General features: G+C 39.4%; 1 protein-coding gene and 1 long non-coding RNA gene across 2 annotated transcripts in view; both read left to right on the top strand.

Annotated features, from left to right (window-relative positions):
• Window positions 1-6: 6 nt before the first annotated feature.
• Window positions 7-17,227, top strand: part of SOS2 (SOS Ras/Rho guanine nucleotide exchange factor 2) — a 56,229-nt gene continuing 39,008 nt past the window's right edge. The window contains exons 1-5 of the mRNA XM_085297867.1: window positions 7-315; window positions 12,461-12,586; window positions 15,259-15,390; window positions 16,157-16,321; window positions 16,983-17,186. Of these exons, the coding sequence (XP_085153993.1) occupies window positions 229-315; window positions 12,461-12,586; window positions 15,259-15,390; window positions 16,157-16,321; window positions 16,983-17,186 (714 nt within the window). The 5' untranslated portion in view covers window positions 7-228. The remainder of the gene's footprint in view (window positions 316-12,460; window positions 12,587-15,258; window positions 15,391-16,156; window positions 16,322-16,982; window positions 17,187-17,227) is intronic.
• Window positions 4,679-7,678, top strand: LOC146599854 (uncharacterized). The gene is made up of 3 exons (XR_014894918.1): window positions 4,679-4,713; window positions 4,822-4,879; window positions 7,263-7,678. It is a non-coding gene; the product is annotated as an uncharacterized LOC146599854 (long non-coding RNA).

Genomic DNA, 17,227 nt, shown 5'->3' with positions numbered 1-17,227 from the left:
ATGGCTGGCCGGGCGGGGGGGTGAGCGAACGAGCGAGCGAGGCAGGCAGCCAGCGGCGGCCCCGCATGAGGCGGCCCGGAGCCCGGCGCGGCCCGGCCCGGCCCTGACGAGCGGCGGCGGCGGCTTCTCCTCGGCGCCCCTCCTTTCCCCTCATGCCCCCGGCGCGGTAGCCGGCGGGGAGCGGCGAGGGCGGGCGGGCCCCATGCAGAGGAGCGGCCGGCGGGCGCCATGCAGCCGCCGCCGCAGCCCTACGACTTTTTCGGCGAGGAGAACGGCCCGAAATGGCGGGGGCTCTTCGTGCCCGCCCTGCGCAAGGTCAGTCCGCCCGCGGCGACGGCGGGTGGGGCGGGCGGGCGGCACCTGCGCCTCAGGGCGCCCCTCCCCCACGCGCGGCGCGACGCGCGGGAGCCGCCGCCCCCCCCCCGTAACCGTCCCCTCAGGACAGAGCCGCCCCGCCGCGGCCGCCCGCTGCTGACGGGCTGTCGGTCAGGAAGGTAAACAGCCGCGCTGGGGCAAAGCCAGCCTSCCTTCTCCTGAGAGAAACGGCTGCCCGCTGCCTGGGGGAGACAAAGTCTGTGGGAAACCACTTAGTCGGGGGTGGATTTTACCTATTTATTTATTTACTGATCACGATAAGGTAGTCCCCAGTCTTGGGAGGGGGAGGGAATGGGTTCGTCCTTTGGCTGCGTGTCGTTCGTGGGCTCGCAAAGGTTGAGGGTCGCTTACGTGTTTCCTAACACAGCGAGATACGGATCGGGACCTCTGGTGTTGGGTAGTGCTCTAATACCGATGATTCGGACGCTCGTGAGTGTTTTTTGTCTTTTGCTTCTCCCCCCCCCCAATATTTTTAGTAATGCTATCAGATCTATAGGGAGTGGAAGTATGGGAAGTAATTCTCTTTTTTTAAAAAAGAAAAACTGATTTGCATTTGTGTCTCTTGTATTAAAAGCTGGTGAATGCAGTTAGTAGTCTTGTGGCTGGCATAAAAACCACTAACTGTCTGCTTGAGGATTCCTGGATTCGCTCGTTTTCACTCCTGAACCTCCTCYTGATGATAGTAGTTCTCTCCAGTGTGTCTCAGGATGCTCAAAGCCTGCCACACTGCTCTTCCTACCTGAGGCAGTTGCTAGTGGTTAAAACATAAACATCTCCTTGAGACTAACCACATCCACCCAAACGTGAGGTATAGCTGTATCAGTTTGACCYGAAAGGATTTCTTTAAATCTTTAAATGTGTTTTTCTTTTTCTGAACTAAAAACAATGTAAACGTTGGTGGGTTAACACTGCTCTTACAAATTCTTACTGTGACTCTGAAGACTTGGCTTTGGTGAAAAGAAATAGAACAGAAACTTAGACTGTCTAAAACAGAGAAAATAAGTTGTTATTGCCAGTGGCTGCTTGTGAAAATTTGTAGTTGCTTATAGACAATTCTTTTCCTCCTGGGAAAATTCCTTGTCTGGAGTACCCACCCTTTAGCATGAAGCAATCCTACTGTAATGTGTATTTCCCTTATGAACATGCAGTATCAGTGAGTCAAAACAAAATTATATCATTGTTCCAGTTATTGCAGTCAGGCTCTTAGAAGCCACTCTCAGTTTTAATATCCTGTTTAAAAGACCAAATGCCCTAATGCTGATGTGTTGGAGATTATTAACCAGAACATTTTAGAAAATTTATGGATTATTATTTTGTTTACATCTTTCACTTTAGATAATGAGTTGAGAGCATTTCCGTTACTTGCAGGATAGATGGAAAATGTTGCACGGAAACCAAAATGTGTATTAAAGCATCTGATTTTGTATTGGTTTCAAATTTATAAAGTACTAATGCAATTTTCAAAAAGTTCATAAATTCACTGCAACTAGATTTAGAAATCTGTGCTTGTCAATCACTTTAGATACTGTCTTTTCCAGCAGCGTGCTTTTGCAATCATCATTTTAGAGAAAGTCTGTTGAGCTTCAGAAGCAATGTAGTTAGCTGGAAACAGAGTTTGCTGAATTTCTAAACTAGCTTTTTATCACAGTAACCTACTCTGCAAATGTAGAAAGAGTATTTCATTTCCTATTTTTGAAAGCCTTCCTTTTAATGAATACTTCTTGAAATAGAGAAACTGACAACAGAAAAAGAGGAAAGTTTTTGTTTTTCCTTGTGTATGGTAAGGCGTGAGAAATCTAAATTCTAAAATACAAAAGAAGTGGAGTAGAATAACAAGTCAGTACAGTTCACTGACAACAGGTGATACTTCCTTGCTTCTTGAATTTTAAGTCTACGGTGCACTTTAAAGAGATTGGTTCTCTTTCATTTGCATTGAGTAAACTTAAGGTCACTTTTATACCAACACAATTTAAAACTATTGCATTTACATATAGTTCTGTGAAGTTGACACTTGACAAATGAAAAAGATCTGGTAAAAACCAGCAGTTTTTAATATGTAGAAAAAGTAAGAATCTGTCCTTTGAACAATATTCTGTCTGCACGTAAGCAATTATATAACCTTAAGATTAGTGCAGAGTGCTAAGTTATAGCTAGCATGRGAGGGTGTTTTTGTGGGTATTGAGGGGAGCAAAGCCAAAAGACAYGATTAAAATAGATATTTTTATTTTTTGTATTTAAATCACTGCATCTGTAGTGCTGCCACCTTGGAATCCAGTAAGTTGAAAATGTCACGTATTTCCTCTCTTCCAGCCGGTAGATTTACGAGCATGCCCTTACTCTAAAACACTTTATTTTCCTTGGTGTGCTGTGCTGAAAATCTTTACAAGAAGGAAATAAATATAGTGAGATTCATTATAATAAGTCCTGTCAAAGTAAACAAATCAGAAAAATAGCATTTTTATCTGRTCACTTACTTTATTATTTAAACTGTGGTTTGTACTAAGTAAATCACTTCAAGTAGATCTATGGTTTAAGCTTTATAACGGCTTTTAATCCGGGAGCTAACTTTGGCTATTAAAGGATCACGGTGTCTCTTGGAATAATTCTCCCAGTGTGTACACAGCTGTTCTAAAAGAAATCACATGCATTTGAGTCCCAACGAGTGAGGTTAGCTCTGTCTGAGTCCTCTGTGCTGCTGCCACCAGCAGGCATCACCAAAACTTCTGCTCAGTGCCTCGGAGTAGTTTCGGGGGGCAGTTTTTGGAGGACTGTGAGCATAGGTGTCCTCTGCCACATCTGTGTCCCTGCCAGGGGAGATGGTGGTGATGGGGAGTCAGCGCTCTCTTCTCCGTCTGCCTCCTCTCCTTCACTAGCTGGCCCTATCCAGCAAATTTCTTTCTCATCCCTTCCCAGATCAGGATTCAGGACCCATTCCTGTCTTCCACATACAGTTTTTGATGATGAGTTTTGTTGTTGTTTTTCCCTTTTCTAGCCTGATAGCCTTTGTAAGGAAAGATGTCAAATTATGCAACATGTTTCTAAAGCTGGTGTTTCAGTTTTGTAACTGGGTTTCCCAGAACAGATCCTGCACCAAAGGTGTCAACAATTGTCAACTTTCTTCCAGATAAAAACTTTCCAGATCTGAAATGACTTTTCCAAGTAGATGTCGGTGCTTTGATGTTATATCTGTTAATTTTAGACTGGGATTTCAGGAGAGCCTGAAAGAATTAGGCATGAATGTCATGGTGACAGCTGAGTGTTCAACTCCCAGCAGCCCTTTGAAGATCCTGATTTTTATGTACTGGACATGCATTCTACAGAAGTTTGTTGGGAATTGTAGTCAAAAGCTTCATTAATGCCGAACATCTTAGGTTGCTACCTGGAATAAACTTCTAGTGCTATGGTTTTGAACAAGTTCTCAAAATAAAATAGCTAACTCTGTAGAACTAGTGTATGTGTTTGAAAATGGCACGTAACGTGTTGTTGGACATGCACATACTGATTCATTTTCTATTAGCTATTCTTTGCACATTCTTAAGATGAATGGTCATCTCTGTACACTTTTACAGATCCACTGGCAAATTAAAAATCTTATTTCCATAAACAGGAGCTATGTAGTCAATTGCTTTATGTTCTTAGCTTGTTAAATAGATTTTTCTAAATCAAATTCACAAGCAACTCAGGTATTTTTGTTTTCATTTTCTCCACTATCTGCAAATAAAAACCATTGGACAGTTAATACTTGCATTTTTGGAGGCACTATACATGTCAGTGTAATCATTGCACTGTACACTATTTGCATTTTCTAAAACAATTCCACTATTGCTCTGGACTACTCATCAAATTTCTAGAGCATGACTAAAGGGTTTATTCTTAGCAAATGTTGCATTCAGAAATATAAAAGACCATTTTGAACACATTTTTGAAAATTACATTAATTCAGTGCTATTCTATATTATGAAGCACAAGGGAGTTACTATATACTAGAACAATTCCTGCTAAAGTTGCACGTTGGGCTCCTGATTTGTAATGAAAGTGTAAGGGATGCCCTGTTTCTTCCCTGCTCTGTCAAGTGCAGTTTACTTTCACGTTTCCCATTGCAGGATCAGGCCCACAGGGTTTGAATTGTTTTATTCACTTGACAGCTTTGTAATTTCAACTGTAAAGTTGCTTGTTACATTATGGTATTTTAAAATAATACTGATGCTTGGTTTTGGTATCTGTTAGTCCTTTAGCTTCTAACAAATGTACTACTTTGAGCTCTGAAACCTTGAAACCTTTGCAGATTTGCAGTACCTGCAAACCTGAATGCCTTTGTGACCTTCACCTTGGCACAAGGTAAAACAAGGAAGTGAGAGAATACTTAATTTGAAAGTGCCTGTGAAGTATGCACACACTGTAGAAGTTTGAAGCTAAGGTTGTTGCATCTCAACACTGTGTCCACAGCTGGAACATGGATGGAGGTGCGGAAGGGAATGCTAAGTTCCTGTTTAAAGTAGTCTTGGTAACTACCACTCAACAATAACCCAGTTCTTCCATGCTTTTTTGAGTGTGTGTGTGTGTCTGTSTCTCCCTCCTCCTTCTCCTCCCTCCAGTTTTCTGGTCCTTATCTTATAAGTAGCGTGAAATCTTTTTGTCACACTATCACTATCAGTTTTGATTCACTATCATAAATAATTTTTGCCAGCGAAGGGACTGGTCCCTTTTATTAAATCCTATTTTTTCACGCCTTTTCTGTTGTATCTGTTACACTGTTTAGCTTAAATACTGTGACTGGATTTTGTAGTTGACAAATAGTGCTAGAATTTGCTCAGCCCTTGGCATGGAAATGAAGGTAGTTCTTGGATCTGAGGCATTTAAAAATAGTAGGAAGAGTGTAATTTTATTTGGCAGCAGTAGCAGAAAAAACACTTCCTACCTATGTTGTTAAAATGGAATATGGAAATTGGCGATTGTGCTAGCTTAAGGAATTACCAGGCTAACAAGCAACAGAAAAAAAAAAAAAAAAGTTTGCTGCCCTAATTCATTTTGATCTTGCTCCTTTATTCCCCTCATGTTTGGTCATTTTGCTCCTTTTGCATACTGTGTAATCCATTTATGTGAAGAATATAAATCTCCATACATCTGGTGCCTGTGCTTCAACAGTGACTACAGTCAGTCACATGGCTCTGCCCAGTTCCCCTCGCACTCTTGCAGTGCTGCCAAATTTCTTGCCAAAACAGTTTTTTTCCTCATTCTCCTTGAACACCTTTTCTGTAAATCCTTGCTTGCTTGTCAAAATAGTGTTCCTGTAAATCTACTAAACTTCATCCCCTCCTGCATCCTCTTTACTGAAGCCTGAAAAAATTGTTGAACAATTTTCTCCTATTTTTTTCATCTCCCAAATGTCATGTATTTCATGCTCTGATTTGAACTGCTTCACCTGTTGCAATAAATGTTACCTCTCCTGTTCTCCTTATTTTTTCACATCTTTCTTCTCCAGACTGCAAGCATTATCTCTCTTCTGGAGAAGCTATTGAGTCTGTTATTTACCTTTATAATTACTTTACCTTTTTTCTCAGGCTTTTCAAATGAGTTGTGTAGTACATTCCTTGATTTCAGTGGCTTACTCATTTAAAAAAGGTGCTTAGCACTCTCCCTGAGGGTTTCTTCCTTTCCAGTCTTTATAGCCTCTTTTGTTCTCCTGATGTTTCCCCGCAATTCTTGATGTTGTTTTAGTGACCATGTGGTTCACAAAGCAATATCTCTGCACACTGCACTGTCTTCTTTTCTCTGCTGTGCCATATTTAAGCTTTGGCCATTTTATTTTTTTAGCAGTATGTGTCTGTCTTTTTCATTGTGTATCATTTTTTATTGCATCCCTCTGTCCTCTTCACTTTCAATATAATCTCAAGCTCACCCTGCAGCTTTTACAAAATCTACTGCTGTCTGTACCTTGCTGTCCTCTGCTGCTCATGAATTAATCTTTATTTTCAAATTTTCTGAAGATGTCATTGAAAAAGTTTTTGGGTTGTTTGAATAATTCAGTCTTCTCGAGTGAGCTATTCATATTTGGAAGAACATGATGTGAAATTTAGGGGGAGAGAGCTTGAAGATGCTGGATTCAGACTTGGGAATAGCTTTTAGGGAAGTGGTATGTTGAATAATTAGGAGAGATTTGGAATCTGTTAGCTTTAAAGTATGATGTGTGCAGAGCGCTCTCCCCATTGGTGGTGTTGCTTTTATTCCATCTCATAGGACAGGGACTGTGTTTTGCTCATTTAGAGTTTATCTCCRTTGAAACAAAGCATTTTATATAGATAGATAAAATCTAAATGTTTACTTTCCCATCTGCTTTTAGGGTATAAATATATATTTATGTTTGTGTGTATATAAATGCACATGCACTTTTAAAAAAATTTTTAGTTTCTCCTTGAGCCTTTGCATAAAGGAATGCAATCAGCTGCAAAAAGGAAATGTTATCTGTTTAGATAGAAAAGCAGGGAATACGAAGATGTTGCAGGAGACAAAAAATGAACCATGGAGGAGATTAGATAAAGAAGTGAAACATGGTAGGGAAGTGCAAGCAGGCTAGCAGAGGAGAAACTACCAGGTGGCAGCTCTTTGAGAAAAATACGCCTGTGCAGTCATCAGCAATAGCCTGAAATTTATCTGCTGGGGGTGGAATCCCAAGACTCAGCCTCCTGCTCTTACTCTCCAGGGTGGTGCTAGCAGTGTTGCAGCACTCAGCTTTACAAAATGCTGTATAGGCGTATTACATGCTATAGCAATATAGGATTACGGAAAAGGATGGAGGGCTAATGCATCCACGTTGGTTGATAAATTGCAAATCAAACTGTGCATTTCTGCCATTATCAATCTGTTCTTGTTTGTTTGTTTGTTTGCAGCAAGTGCACTTCCCAGCAGATTTTAGGACCATGTTTTGCAATGCTGTTCTGGAATGCAGATGTCCTGACTGCTCCGCTGATCATGGGTGTCTTTTACTTTCTCCTCTCAACTTTATTCTCCTCTAGAATGTAATGTCTACTGGAAGTTAAAGAGCTAAAGGCAAAAAAAAAAAAAATGCAGAAGTGGTGTTTTAGAATGACTGTTTAACAAGCATCCCAGTATGTAATCACTTCCAGGGATCGGCGTATATGAGATACGACAGCTGAAGGACTGATCAGCTTCTGAGATTCCTTTGGTACCTCAGTAACTGTGTTGTGTGAATACTTCATTTTGCTAACTGTGCATCAGAGAGTTTCGAATTGCAGTAAAAAGATAAAATGTTGTTTGCAGATCATTTAATAAATTCTCATTTGCTTAAGAGACTACTTTGCACTATTCTTCTGTTAGCTTTTAATAGTTTGATTTAAGAAAGTTGGACCAACTAGAAAAGTCTGTATTGGAAGTAAAGTTAGAAATTAGTGTAGTTATTTTTAAAAACTACAGTACATTTTTATGTGGGATCTCTTCAAGTCTTGAAATGTTCATGGTTCTTTCTAAATGCCTGTAGGCAAGTATTAATTTCACTTGGAAACTGGGGGTATTGGGGCTGTTGTTTTTTGCAGAGTAAGAACATTGCAGGCCTTTGAGTTACTGCATCTGGTTCCCTTCTTCCTCCAGAGCGTGAGTGTAAATCATCTAGACTGATGGATTTAAAATACTGCTGGAGCTGATGTTTCATGTTTTTTAGGTGACACTGTTATCTTTAGAAGAGGAAAGATAAGGAGGAATAAAATCCCAACTTAAAAAGAGCCATTTATCTGATTCATATTTTCTTCTTCCTGACTTTTAACGTCTTGGTTCTTGGCAAGTCTAGAACTACTTTCTTTGTCAATGATGTATTTTCATCATCTTAAACATAGTGTATGGAAATACTGACAAGTATTGGCAAGATTGTAACCCAGCCATGCTAGTAAATATTTAACTTTTATGTTTTAATTATTTTTCTTGCTCCTAAGTTTATATACTGTGTTCCTCAAGTAAACAAACAGCCTTCCAAAGTTTTACTTGTCCACTGATCTAGTATAGCTGTGTTTTTAAGAGGCAAGTAAGATATAAATAATTTCTAAGTTAAAATTGGTAACTGTGGGAAAAGGGGAATGAGTAGTTGTTTTTTGTTAGGAAATTTAACAGGCATTTTATGAAGCTATCCTGTTGGCATACAAAGCATTAGAGGCATTATATCATCCCACTAACAGTTTTTTAGTGGCAGTTTTTATCAGAAATTTCGTATTTTGAAAATGCAAGTAATACTGGAAGACCATTTTCTGAAAATGTAGTTGTTTATTAATGTAAGTAGAGAACAAAGGAATAATCCTATGTGAATAACAAACAGTGAAAAATAGTCCTTCTAATCTTAATGTCCCTCTTTAATGACTACAAGGACTTATGTTGTTTCAGAGAGGAGTGAAAAACCATGTTTCTCTGATACCTTCTGCTCGGTACTCTTACTACAGAGTTGTAGCTGGATAGTGCAAYGCATTGTGTTTTTAAGTATTTTGAATTTTAAAGGAAGAGATTGCAAGCCAAATCAAAATTTAGCCATGTGTTAACTATTGTATTATTCCAAGCCTTCTAATAAAACTACAGTCAGGCTCAGGAGTAGTCAGCATGGATTCACCAAGGGGAAATCATCCTTAACCAGTCTGATAGCCTTCTGTGGTGGAATGACTGGCTGGGTAGATGAGGGGAGAGCAGTGGATGTTGTCTGCRTTGACTTCAGCAAGGCTTTCGACGCTGTCTCCCGTAACATCCTTATAGGTAAGCTCAGGCAGTGTGCGTTAGATGAGTGGACAGTGAGATGGATTGGGAGCTGGCTACATGGCAGAGCTCAGAGGGTTGTGATCAGCAGCCTTCCGGAAGAAATATGTCCTTAGTTATTCCTCCTGCTTTTTTCCGTATGTTCAGTGATTTAGCAAGCTGCTTCTCCTTGTTTTTTCTGCTCTTTCAATCACAGTGTAGTTGAATACTGTAAATAATGTTTTGTCTTTAAAAGGAAAAAACAAACAAAAAAAGCAGCATTTGATTTGCTTAGCCACTGCATGTCCTTTTTAACTGACTTTCTGTTTTGCCAGTGTCTCACTATGAAATTGTTTTTCTCTATCATGTCACTTGTGTCAAAATAATCCCTTGCAAAGCCAGGGTGTTCATGAGTACCTCTGGCACCCTTCTGTGATACTCTAAGCAGGTCATATCAAGGTAGCCTGTATCATTTCAAACAGAAGCTGATTTCTGAATGCTCTGGTAAGAGTAGTCTCAACCATGAAATATTGGGATTCTTAATCAGTTTTGCTCCTTTAGAAGCAAAATTGGCTCCAGTATCTGTTTTTGTGTTCATTGTAGGAAGCTGAGATCCCCTCCCAGTGTTTGAAGAGGGCCGAGTATTCTTCTGCTTGTCTCTCAAAGCTGCTGGGTATCCATGTGCTCTTTACAAAGCTGAGAAAGAGTATGCCATGAGCTGTTCAGACTTGTGAACGGAAGTTAGTTATGAGTAAAGTGATTTTTCTAGCAGCAGTGGCTTTGGTTTTTAGAATGAGTGACCCTCACGAAAGGAGGAGAATGGCTGTGATACGATACAGCAAATGGGATTTTTTTCACCTTTCTCTGAAGGGGAGCACAGATTTCCTTTCTCATCTTATTATAACTTGTGTTCTTGTCATTTCTGTGGGGCATCAGTATGGTATCCCTGTGTGGGATTGTTTAGATCATTTTAACTTATTTCCTAGTTAGCTAGCTAATGGTTTTTGCTGTGGTAGCGCTCTTACAAGAGATACATGGTGGGACCTTAGCTTGACACTTCCTGATTTTTCCATTGTTTTTTGAATTAAACCCTCATGTTCAGGAAGAGCATGAAACGCACTGAATATTGTGGAAAACCTGCAGTCCTAAGTAAGTGTTTTCAAAGGGTGATGGGAGGGGTTTCTTTCAGTAATGCCTGATGCTGTATACAGATGAACTTTGTAACAGTTATGTGAAGCAGAGAAGTATTCATATTTGAGGTAAAGAAAAATAAATGATATATGCCAGTCTAAACAAAAACTGTCACAAAACTGGATTAGAACCAGAATGTATATTCCCTCCTCTCTTAGTTAAAAATTGCTTCTTTAATACATTTCTTTCCCTTCTTTTCAAGGAAGGATGATAGCAGTGTAGAGCTGAAGTCTAGAAACGTGACTTGTTACYTGTGGAGATTTCTTTCCCCCAACATGTTCACCCTGGATATTGCATAGGAGGCCACATGGTTGGTTATCACTTTTCACTACTGCTGTGTAATATCTAAGCCACCAACTCCAGTATAATTGGTACCAATATAYGTTTTCAGATCTTCAGTGTCCCAGCCTACTGCCCCGAGACATTTACATTGCTGTCCTTGGTACGTGAGGTCTTCATTGGTGCTCTGCAGTCTTGGAGCAGTGCTTTAGCAGGCTTCTCCATCTAAGTCATCATCTCTGTTTCTTGGATGCTGAGATACAGGGCTGCCACCCCTGCTGGTGTTCCCTCAGTGGATCTGTGCTTCCTCTCCCTGTCTGCTGGCCCACCTAGCCCCTCTTCTCTTTTTGGGCAGAGATGTGGGGACAAAGTGCGGTTCTGGTTTCGCCTCTTCTTACAGGCCCTGCTGCCACAGGACATGGAGTCGTACATAGTGCCTTGCCGTGGCTCTGGCTCCTGAGGTAGTTCTATAGACTCTGCCCTGCTTCAGGCAGTAAAGGAAGCAGCCAAGACACCTCGCTTCCTGTTGGTCCTGTTTTACACGGCTTACAAAAGCCTTCAGGGCTGTAGAGTGAGTGCCCTCAAGGTGTTGCTATGAATTTGTTACTTAGCTTGGAGGAAGCCCTTGGAGCCCCCAGGTGCTTTGTGTACTCGCCTGTTGCCTGTGGACAGATGAGCGTCTGTATTTCAGGGGTTCAGAATTTGACCCAAAGATGTTATTCTGTGTCTTCACCTGAGAAAGTAGCAATCCATTCGCCTTGTTTGAAACCACATACGGAATGCTTCTCTTGGGTATGTAAGATTGTTTTTTTGAGGTGAGTTAGCATAGAATTTGTATGGGGAAGATAGGGAATTTCCCTGGATTGTATTTTTTATGAATCTTTTGGCTATAGTTTAAGATTTAGTTAGTGTCTTCCTGATTGAGAGCCTGCCAAGGAAAACTGAGTATCTAGACCAATTCTTCAGTGTCTTTTTTTGTTGTTGTTGTTTTTAGGGTGGGGTGATTGTTTGTTTTGGGGGAGAGTCTAAAGGAAAACAGTTGTACTGGACCAGGGAGAGTTTGCTGTGGTCCTTTAAATGGTGTGGGCATATGTTGAGATTGCTTGTTTCAGGTTATTTGATCTAGCTGAAAAGCTGTGATTAATCTCCATAATGTGACATAAAAGGCGTTATCCTGCCTTGTGTCAGAGGGAAGTGGAAGTCACCTTTGCTCGTAGCGCATTTGCTAGTCTTGACACTCTTGTATTTTTACGTGTGCTTTTCCTTAGGTCTCCCTCTCTGACATAGACTTGTATTTCATATCTCTTTTTCTCATGCCTCAGAGTGTATCATGCTCTAGTTAGTTTTCTGTTCCTGAGGCATCTCAAGAGTTGTTCCAGCTGTTCTCCAATATCATGGCCATGGGTTTTAATGGCCACGCGTTTTAAGAGGGCATTAATTCTGCCCCCCGCTAGACTGGTTGGTTTTCTTTCCCCAGTGTCCTTGCTTCTTGAGTCTTTTCCTCTGGTGGGCCTGTATGTTTCTCTGTTCACAAATAAAGCGCTCTTTGGTAGTGGTAGGTACAACTGTATCTTACACTGTGAGTGAACAAGCGTAGAATTAAAGGAACTTACCCAAACTGATTATTTTCACTGCATGCTTAGCAGAAGCCCGACTTACATGCTTAGAATTTCTTCCCAGCCATAAAGCCCAAATGCTTAGTTTTTGATTGAATAGAAACACCAATTTTGGAGAAGTAGGAATTGTTATTTATTCATATAGGAAAACTTGTGGGAAATTACTAGTAGTATGGGAATTTGCAACACTGAAATACAGAGTTACTCTGCTTTTCCCACAATTCATCTTTCAGTAAAATTTCTGAATGAAAAAGAATGCTAATTCTTTTGGACAGGTTCAGCAACAGGTTCACCCAAACCTTTCAGCAAAAGAAGATTCCCTTTATTATATTGAAGAGTTGATACTTCAGCTGCTAAACAAACTATGCATTGCTCAGCCACGGACTGTCCAAGATGTAGAGGTAAGACTGGATACTTGAAGATGATGAAGTGCTTGCTTACAGAGTCACTAAGAGGAACTAACGTATTTTGAATGATGCAGTTTGAAGTTAAAGCAAGGTAAATCAGAAGAAAAGAGCTTGTTAATATTCCTTTCTTAAAATATTATCCAGTATTATGCTTTCATAAGGCAAGTGTAATTGGAAACACCRTTTGTTATAAGGCTTCAGAATAGAAGGGAATGTTTTCCTTCAATGTTGTTTTTGTAAATGCAAAATAGTTCTGAAAGATTTTGTGCTGCTTTACTAAAATGAGTAGAATTAATGAAATAGAAATAGAAGTAAATGAATAGAACAGAGTTAATAAAATGAAAGGATATTTCATTTTTTCCTCCTCTTTGCCATTAATATGGTCAGAGAAATACAAATATTGTAATGAAAGGTTACTGTTCTTAGGCCTGGATTCTGCAGCTGCAGGAATAGAGTTGTGTGTTCCTGGAACTTTACTGAACTCACTGAGGCTCTTGTATTATTGCAGCTGTCTGCTTTGTGTCATTGGTCACAAAATGAGGGCTTTAGTGGAGTGTACTTCAGTATACAGTCTAGAGAGAGAAAGTGATTTCATGTAGCTGTTAAACATTATAGTCTGGCTATGCAGAGTATTAATTTTGCAGCCACCTATATGTGTAGGGCTTTCAGCTGACAACAAAGTAAAGTTCTCATTTAATACTCTGTATATTTATCATGGAAATAAATATAACATATGTTTACAAAATAATTGCCTGAGGGGGTTTTAGATTGTTATTAGATACAGTAATCATTCCACATTGACTCAATTCATTAATTATTAATTTTGGTTTATGATTAGTGTATTTTGTAATGCCGATGCATGAAGATTATAGCATGACTAAACAAAAGCAGAACTTAATCCCTTAATGGCTCTCAGCATTGTTGCTACCATCAGTCCGAATTTGAACTTTCAGTGTGAGGCTGAGAAATTCTGTGTTCTTTCTCCAGTTCCCAGCCTATCAAACCACTTAGCATGTTGGACAGGTTGAGATAGCACTGGTTGCTTTACACAGCAACTCTGTAGTTTTCTGCTTCTGAATCATGAGTTGGTAAAATTACCCTGTGTACACAGGAATTAATAATTTTTCTTYGGGTATGTATAAGCCCCACAAATCACTGTTTGCAAAAAGCGCACACAATACACACACTCTTCTGAGAAAACTACCAACTCTGAGTTGCAATTACAAATGTCACAACTAAATCCTATGTGGTGTATTACTTTAAATATATTGATACTTTAAGGCTGTGAATAATAGATTATTGTACTTAGCAATGTAACAGTTATTTGATCTAAAAATATGGAGCTAAGTCTAAAGAGTGGCAACAGGCTCCCCAAAACATAATTATTCCACAGGTTGACATGTTCAGACTCTTCCAAACCAAGGAAAATACAGTATAGCACTCAGGACTGCACTGCTGGCAGACACCTGAGATTCATGTATGAAGGCTTTTGGTTCTGCTCCTCAGCTGTTCTTAGCTGTTAAGAGGAAACATGAGAGCTGTGATCTCTAAAGTTTATCATGCAGATATCTACATAGCAGCCTGGAGTTAATGGAACTATTTGTGCATAATATTAAACTTAAGTATTTGCAAGATTAAGGTCTAAAGTCTCAAATTATAACAGACTTTATAGATGAGAAGAAGCCCTTCAAATTGTTCCCAGCAAAACATTGGGAACCAATATAGTCCAAGTGCAAATGGTATATGTTACTTGTGAAATGAATTGATAGGTTGAAGGACAGCCAAATTCTGCATTTCCTCCCTTTTTCTGGATGATCTTCCTGTGAAAGAAAAGTTCTTTTCAGTAAAGCAGCCTAGAGTTTTAGGCTCCTGTCCAGGAGGAAAGGATACAGTGCGTTTACCTGGCACAAACAGCTGCCACTGCAGGTTGAGTGTTAAATGATCATGTGCTAATATTAGGAAGCTGCTACTGAGAAGATCCTGAGTCTCCTGCTAAATTTCAGAATATGTGGAAAAATCTTTGTATTAAAGGGATGCATAGATTGCACCACCTTCCTAAAATCATTCTTAGACAAAATATAAAGCAGCTTGCATCTGGGCTTTCACCCATCCAGACCTCAGTGTTGCTCAGGTGCTGGACAGATGGAAAACCTGTAATTTAGCTCAGGTTAAAGATCCAGTGCAGAAATTGAGTATGGCACCACACCATGTACTGTGCCTTCCTGGGAACGTYGGCAGGGGTGAAGAGCACCATAGTGTGCCGTGCAACAGTTTTTGGGGTGTGAAGTCAAGTGATCTCTACTCACATCTGAGAACTGAATGGAGCCATTGCAGCTGCAGTGTGTTGGGAAAAACTCAATTATCTGTTGTGTTCTTTATGGGATGGCTAATACTCCCGTTTATCTTTAAAATCAGTTTTCCCAAAGTCACTTGATAAGCAGGTATCGGGTTCAGTTTAGAATAGTTCTAAGTTCCAAGTGTAGCTTGAAAGGAGTGAAACTGAGTTGGGTAAGAAGGAGAGAACAGTTAAGAAAATGTGTTTCAAAACAGTGAGGAGGAGGAAAATTGGCTGAGCTGCAGAGGAAGTAATTTGCTGGTTTTGTTTTGTTTTAAACTTGTCTTTGATTACAGTGGTTAATCTAAATACATTGTGTATGTTTGGACAGGAGCGTGTTCAAAAGACATTTCCTCATCCAATAGACAAGTGGGCAATTGCTGATGCACAATCTGCTATAGAGAAACGAAAAAGAAGAAACCCTCTCCTGCTACCTGTGGACAAAATACATCCTTTATTAAAGGTAGTCAAAACAACAACCTGATAATTATTGCTTCTTTCTCTACCCTTCCCTCCAGTCCCTCTAGCTGTCTGTTTTGAAATATGACCAGTTATATTCTAACATAACTAAAATCCAAACAAACACAAATACCTTAACCACTTCAGTGTCACTGTTTTGAGAGTTTTGTTTCTAAATGCCACAGAAGTCAAAGTAGAAGAATGGAAAACAAGTAGATCCTGTTCTTCGTATACCATCAACTAAGATGCGTATTGATTTTCTTTCATAGTTGAGTTTCAGTGATGCCTTCATTTTAAAATCAATAGATTTGCAAAGACATAATGAAAGACTAAATACGAACCGTATTATTGGCAGTTTTTGAGAAGGAGAGGAGCCATCTTAATTCTTAAATATCATGTCACTTGCAACAGATAGAGAACTCACACCATCCACTCATAAGCATGTAAGGGGTTGAGCATGTGGTCCATAGTTCCATTAAAGATAATTTTTTTCTGTCAGAAACAAATTTAAATGAAGCATGCTCTTCGGTAAGTTCTGTAGCTTTTCATCTAGTCTGTATATAGCAGAACATCACAGGGAATTATTGGTAAGCATTTCCTTTGAAACTGTTGATTGAATTTTCATTTGCTGTCCAGTTCCCTAGCTGTTATATTGCCATGAATTATCAACATAGACAAAATTAACTTCAGTAGAAACAAAATATGTGAATTGTTATTCAGAAGGAATTTCAGGAATAATTAGTGTTGTTTTTCTTGTTTTCAATTTGCAGGAGGTCCTAGGTTATAAAGTAGATTACCATGTCTCTCTATATATTGTGGCTGTCTTGGAATACATCTCAGCTGACATTTTGAAGCTGGCTGGAAACTATGTTTTCAATATACGACACTTTGAGATCTCCCAGCAAGACATAAAAGTATCAATGTGTGCTGATAAGGTATGGAGATGGGATTAAGCTTGTCTTTTGGAAAGATAAGGAGGAAAATACAGGAGATAATACTTAAAAGACACATTCAAAATAAGATATGAGAGATACTAGTCTTATTCATAAACTTCTTTTTTTTTCTTCTTTTTTTTTATGCTAGACCTGTCACAGTAAAGGCTTAACCTGTTTCAGTTAAGCCTGTTAAATTTTGGAACAGTAGTGCTTCTTATAAAACAGTATAAGGATGAAAAATGATATTGTCCTTTATTTACCAGCTGTTTACCTCCTGATGTCACTTTGTAATGATGGCTCTTTTAGTCTTTAGAGCACAGAAAGGAAAACTAGTTTTTGTTCTCATTAAAGTGAGAAATGTTTTTGTTGAATTTTATCTTTATCAGGAGGGTTTTGACAAAGCTTATGCAAGATGTCTTGTTTTCAAAGTTGATTCTGCATGAATTGTGACTTGTTTTCTAGGTCATACTAGCTTATAAAGGGGAAAATGGCTTTGGCAACTGATCCAGCCTTCTCCTGCCAAAGTTTAAATATTACTCCCTTGTGAAAGTGATCACAGAAAGTATTGTATTAAAAACTCTTTGGATGCATTGAAACAGTTGAGTTTAAACTGAGTGTAAAAATCAGGCTTGCCTCTAATTTTTTTTAATTTCTTTGCTAGGTTTTGATGGATATGTTTGATCAGGATGACATTGGTTTAGTTTCTCTCTGCGAAGATGAACCCTCTTCTTCTGGGGAACTCAACTACTATGACTTAGTGAGAAATGAAATTGCAGAAGAAAGACAATATCTGCGGGAGTTGAATCTGATAATAAAAGTATTTCGGGAAGCTTTCCTATCTAACAGAAAGTTGTTCACACCAAATGTACGTGCTTTAGTAGGTTATTGATGTGTAATGCTAATTTC

The sequence above is a fragment of the Rhea americana genome, unplaced genomic scaffold, assembly GCF_003343005.1.
Source record: "Rhea americana isolate MKP2758 unplaced genomic scaffold, rheAme1 scaffold_131, whole genome shotgun sequence".
Classification (NCBI taxonomy): domain Eukaryota; kingdom Metazoa; phylum Chordata; class Aves; order Rheiformes; family Rheidae; genus Rhea; species Rhea americana.
The sequence above is the reverse complement of the archived record's forward strand: the minus strand, read 5'-3'. Positions and strand labels throughout refer to the sequence as shown.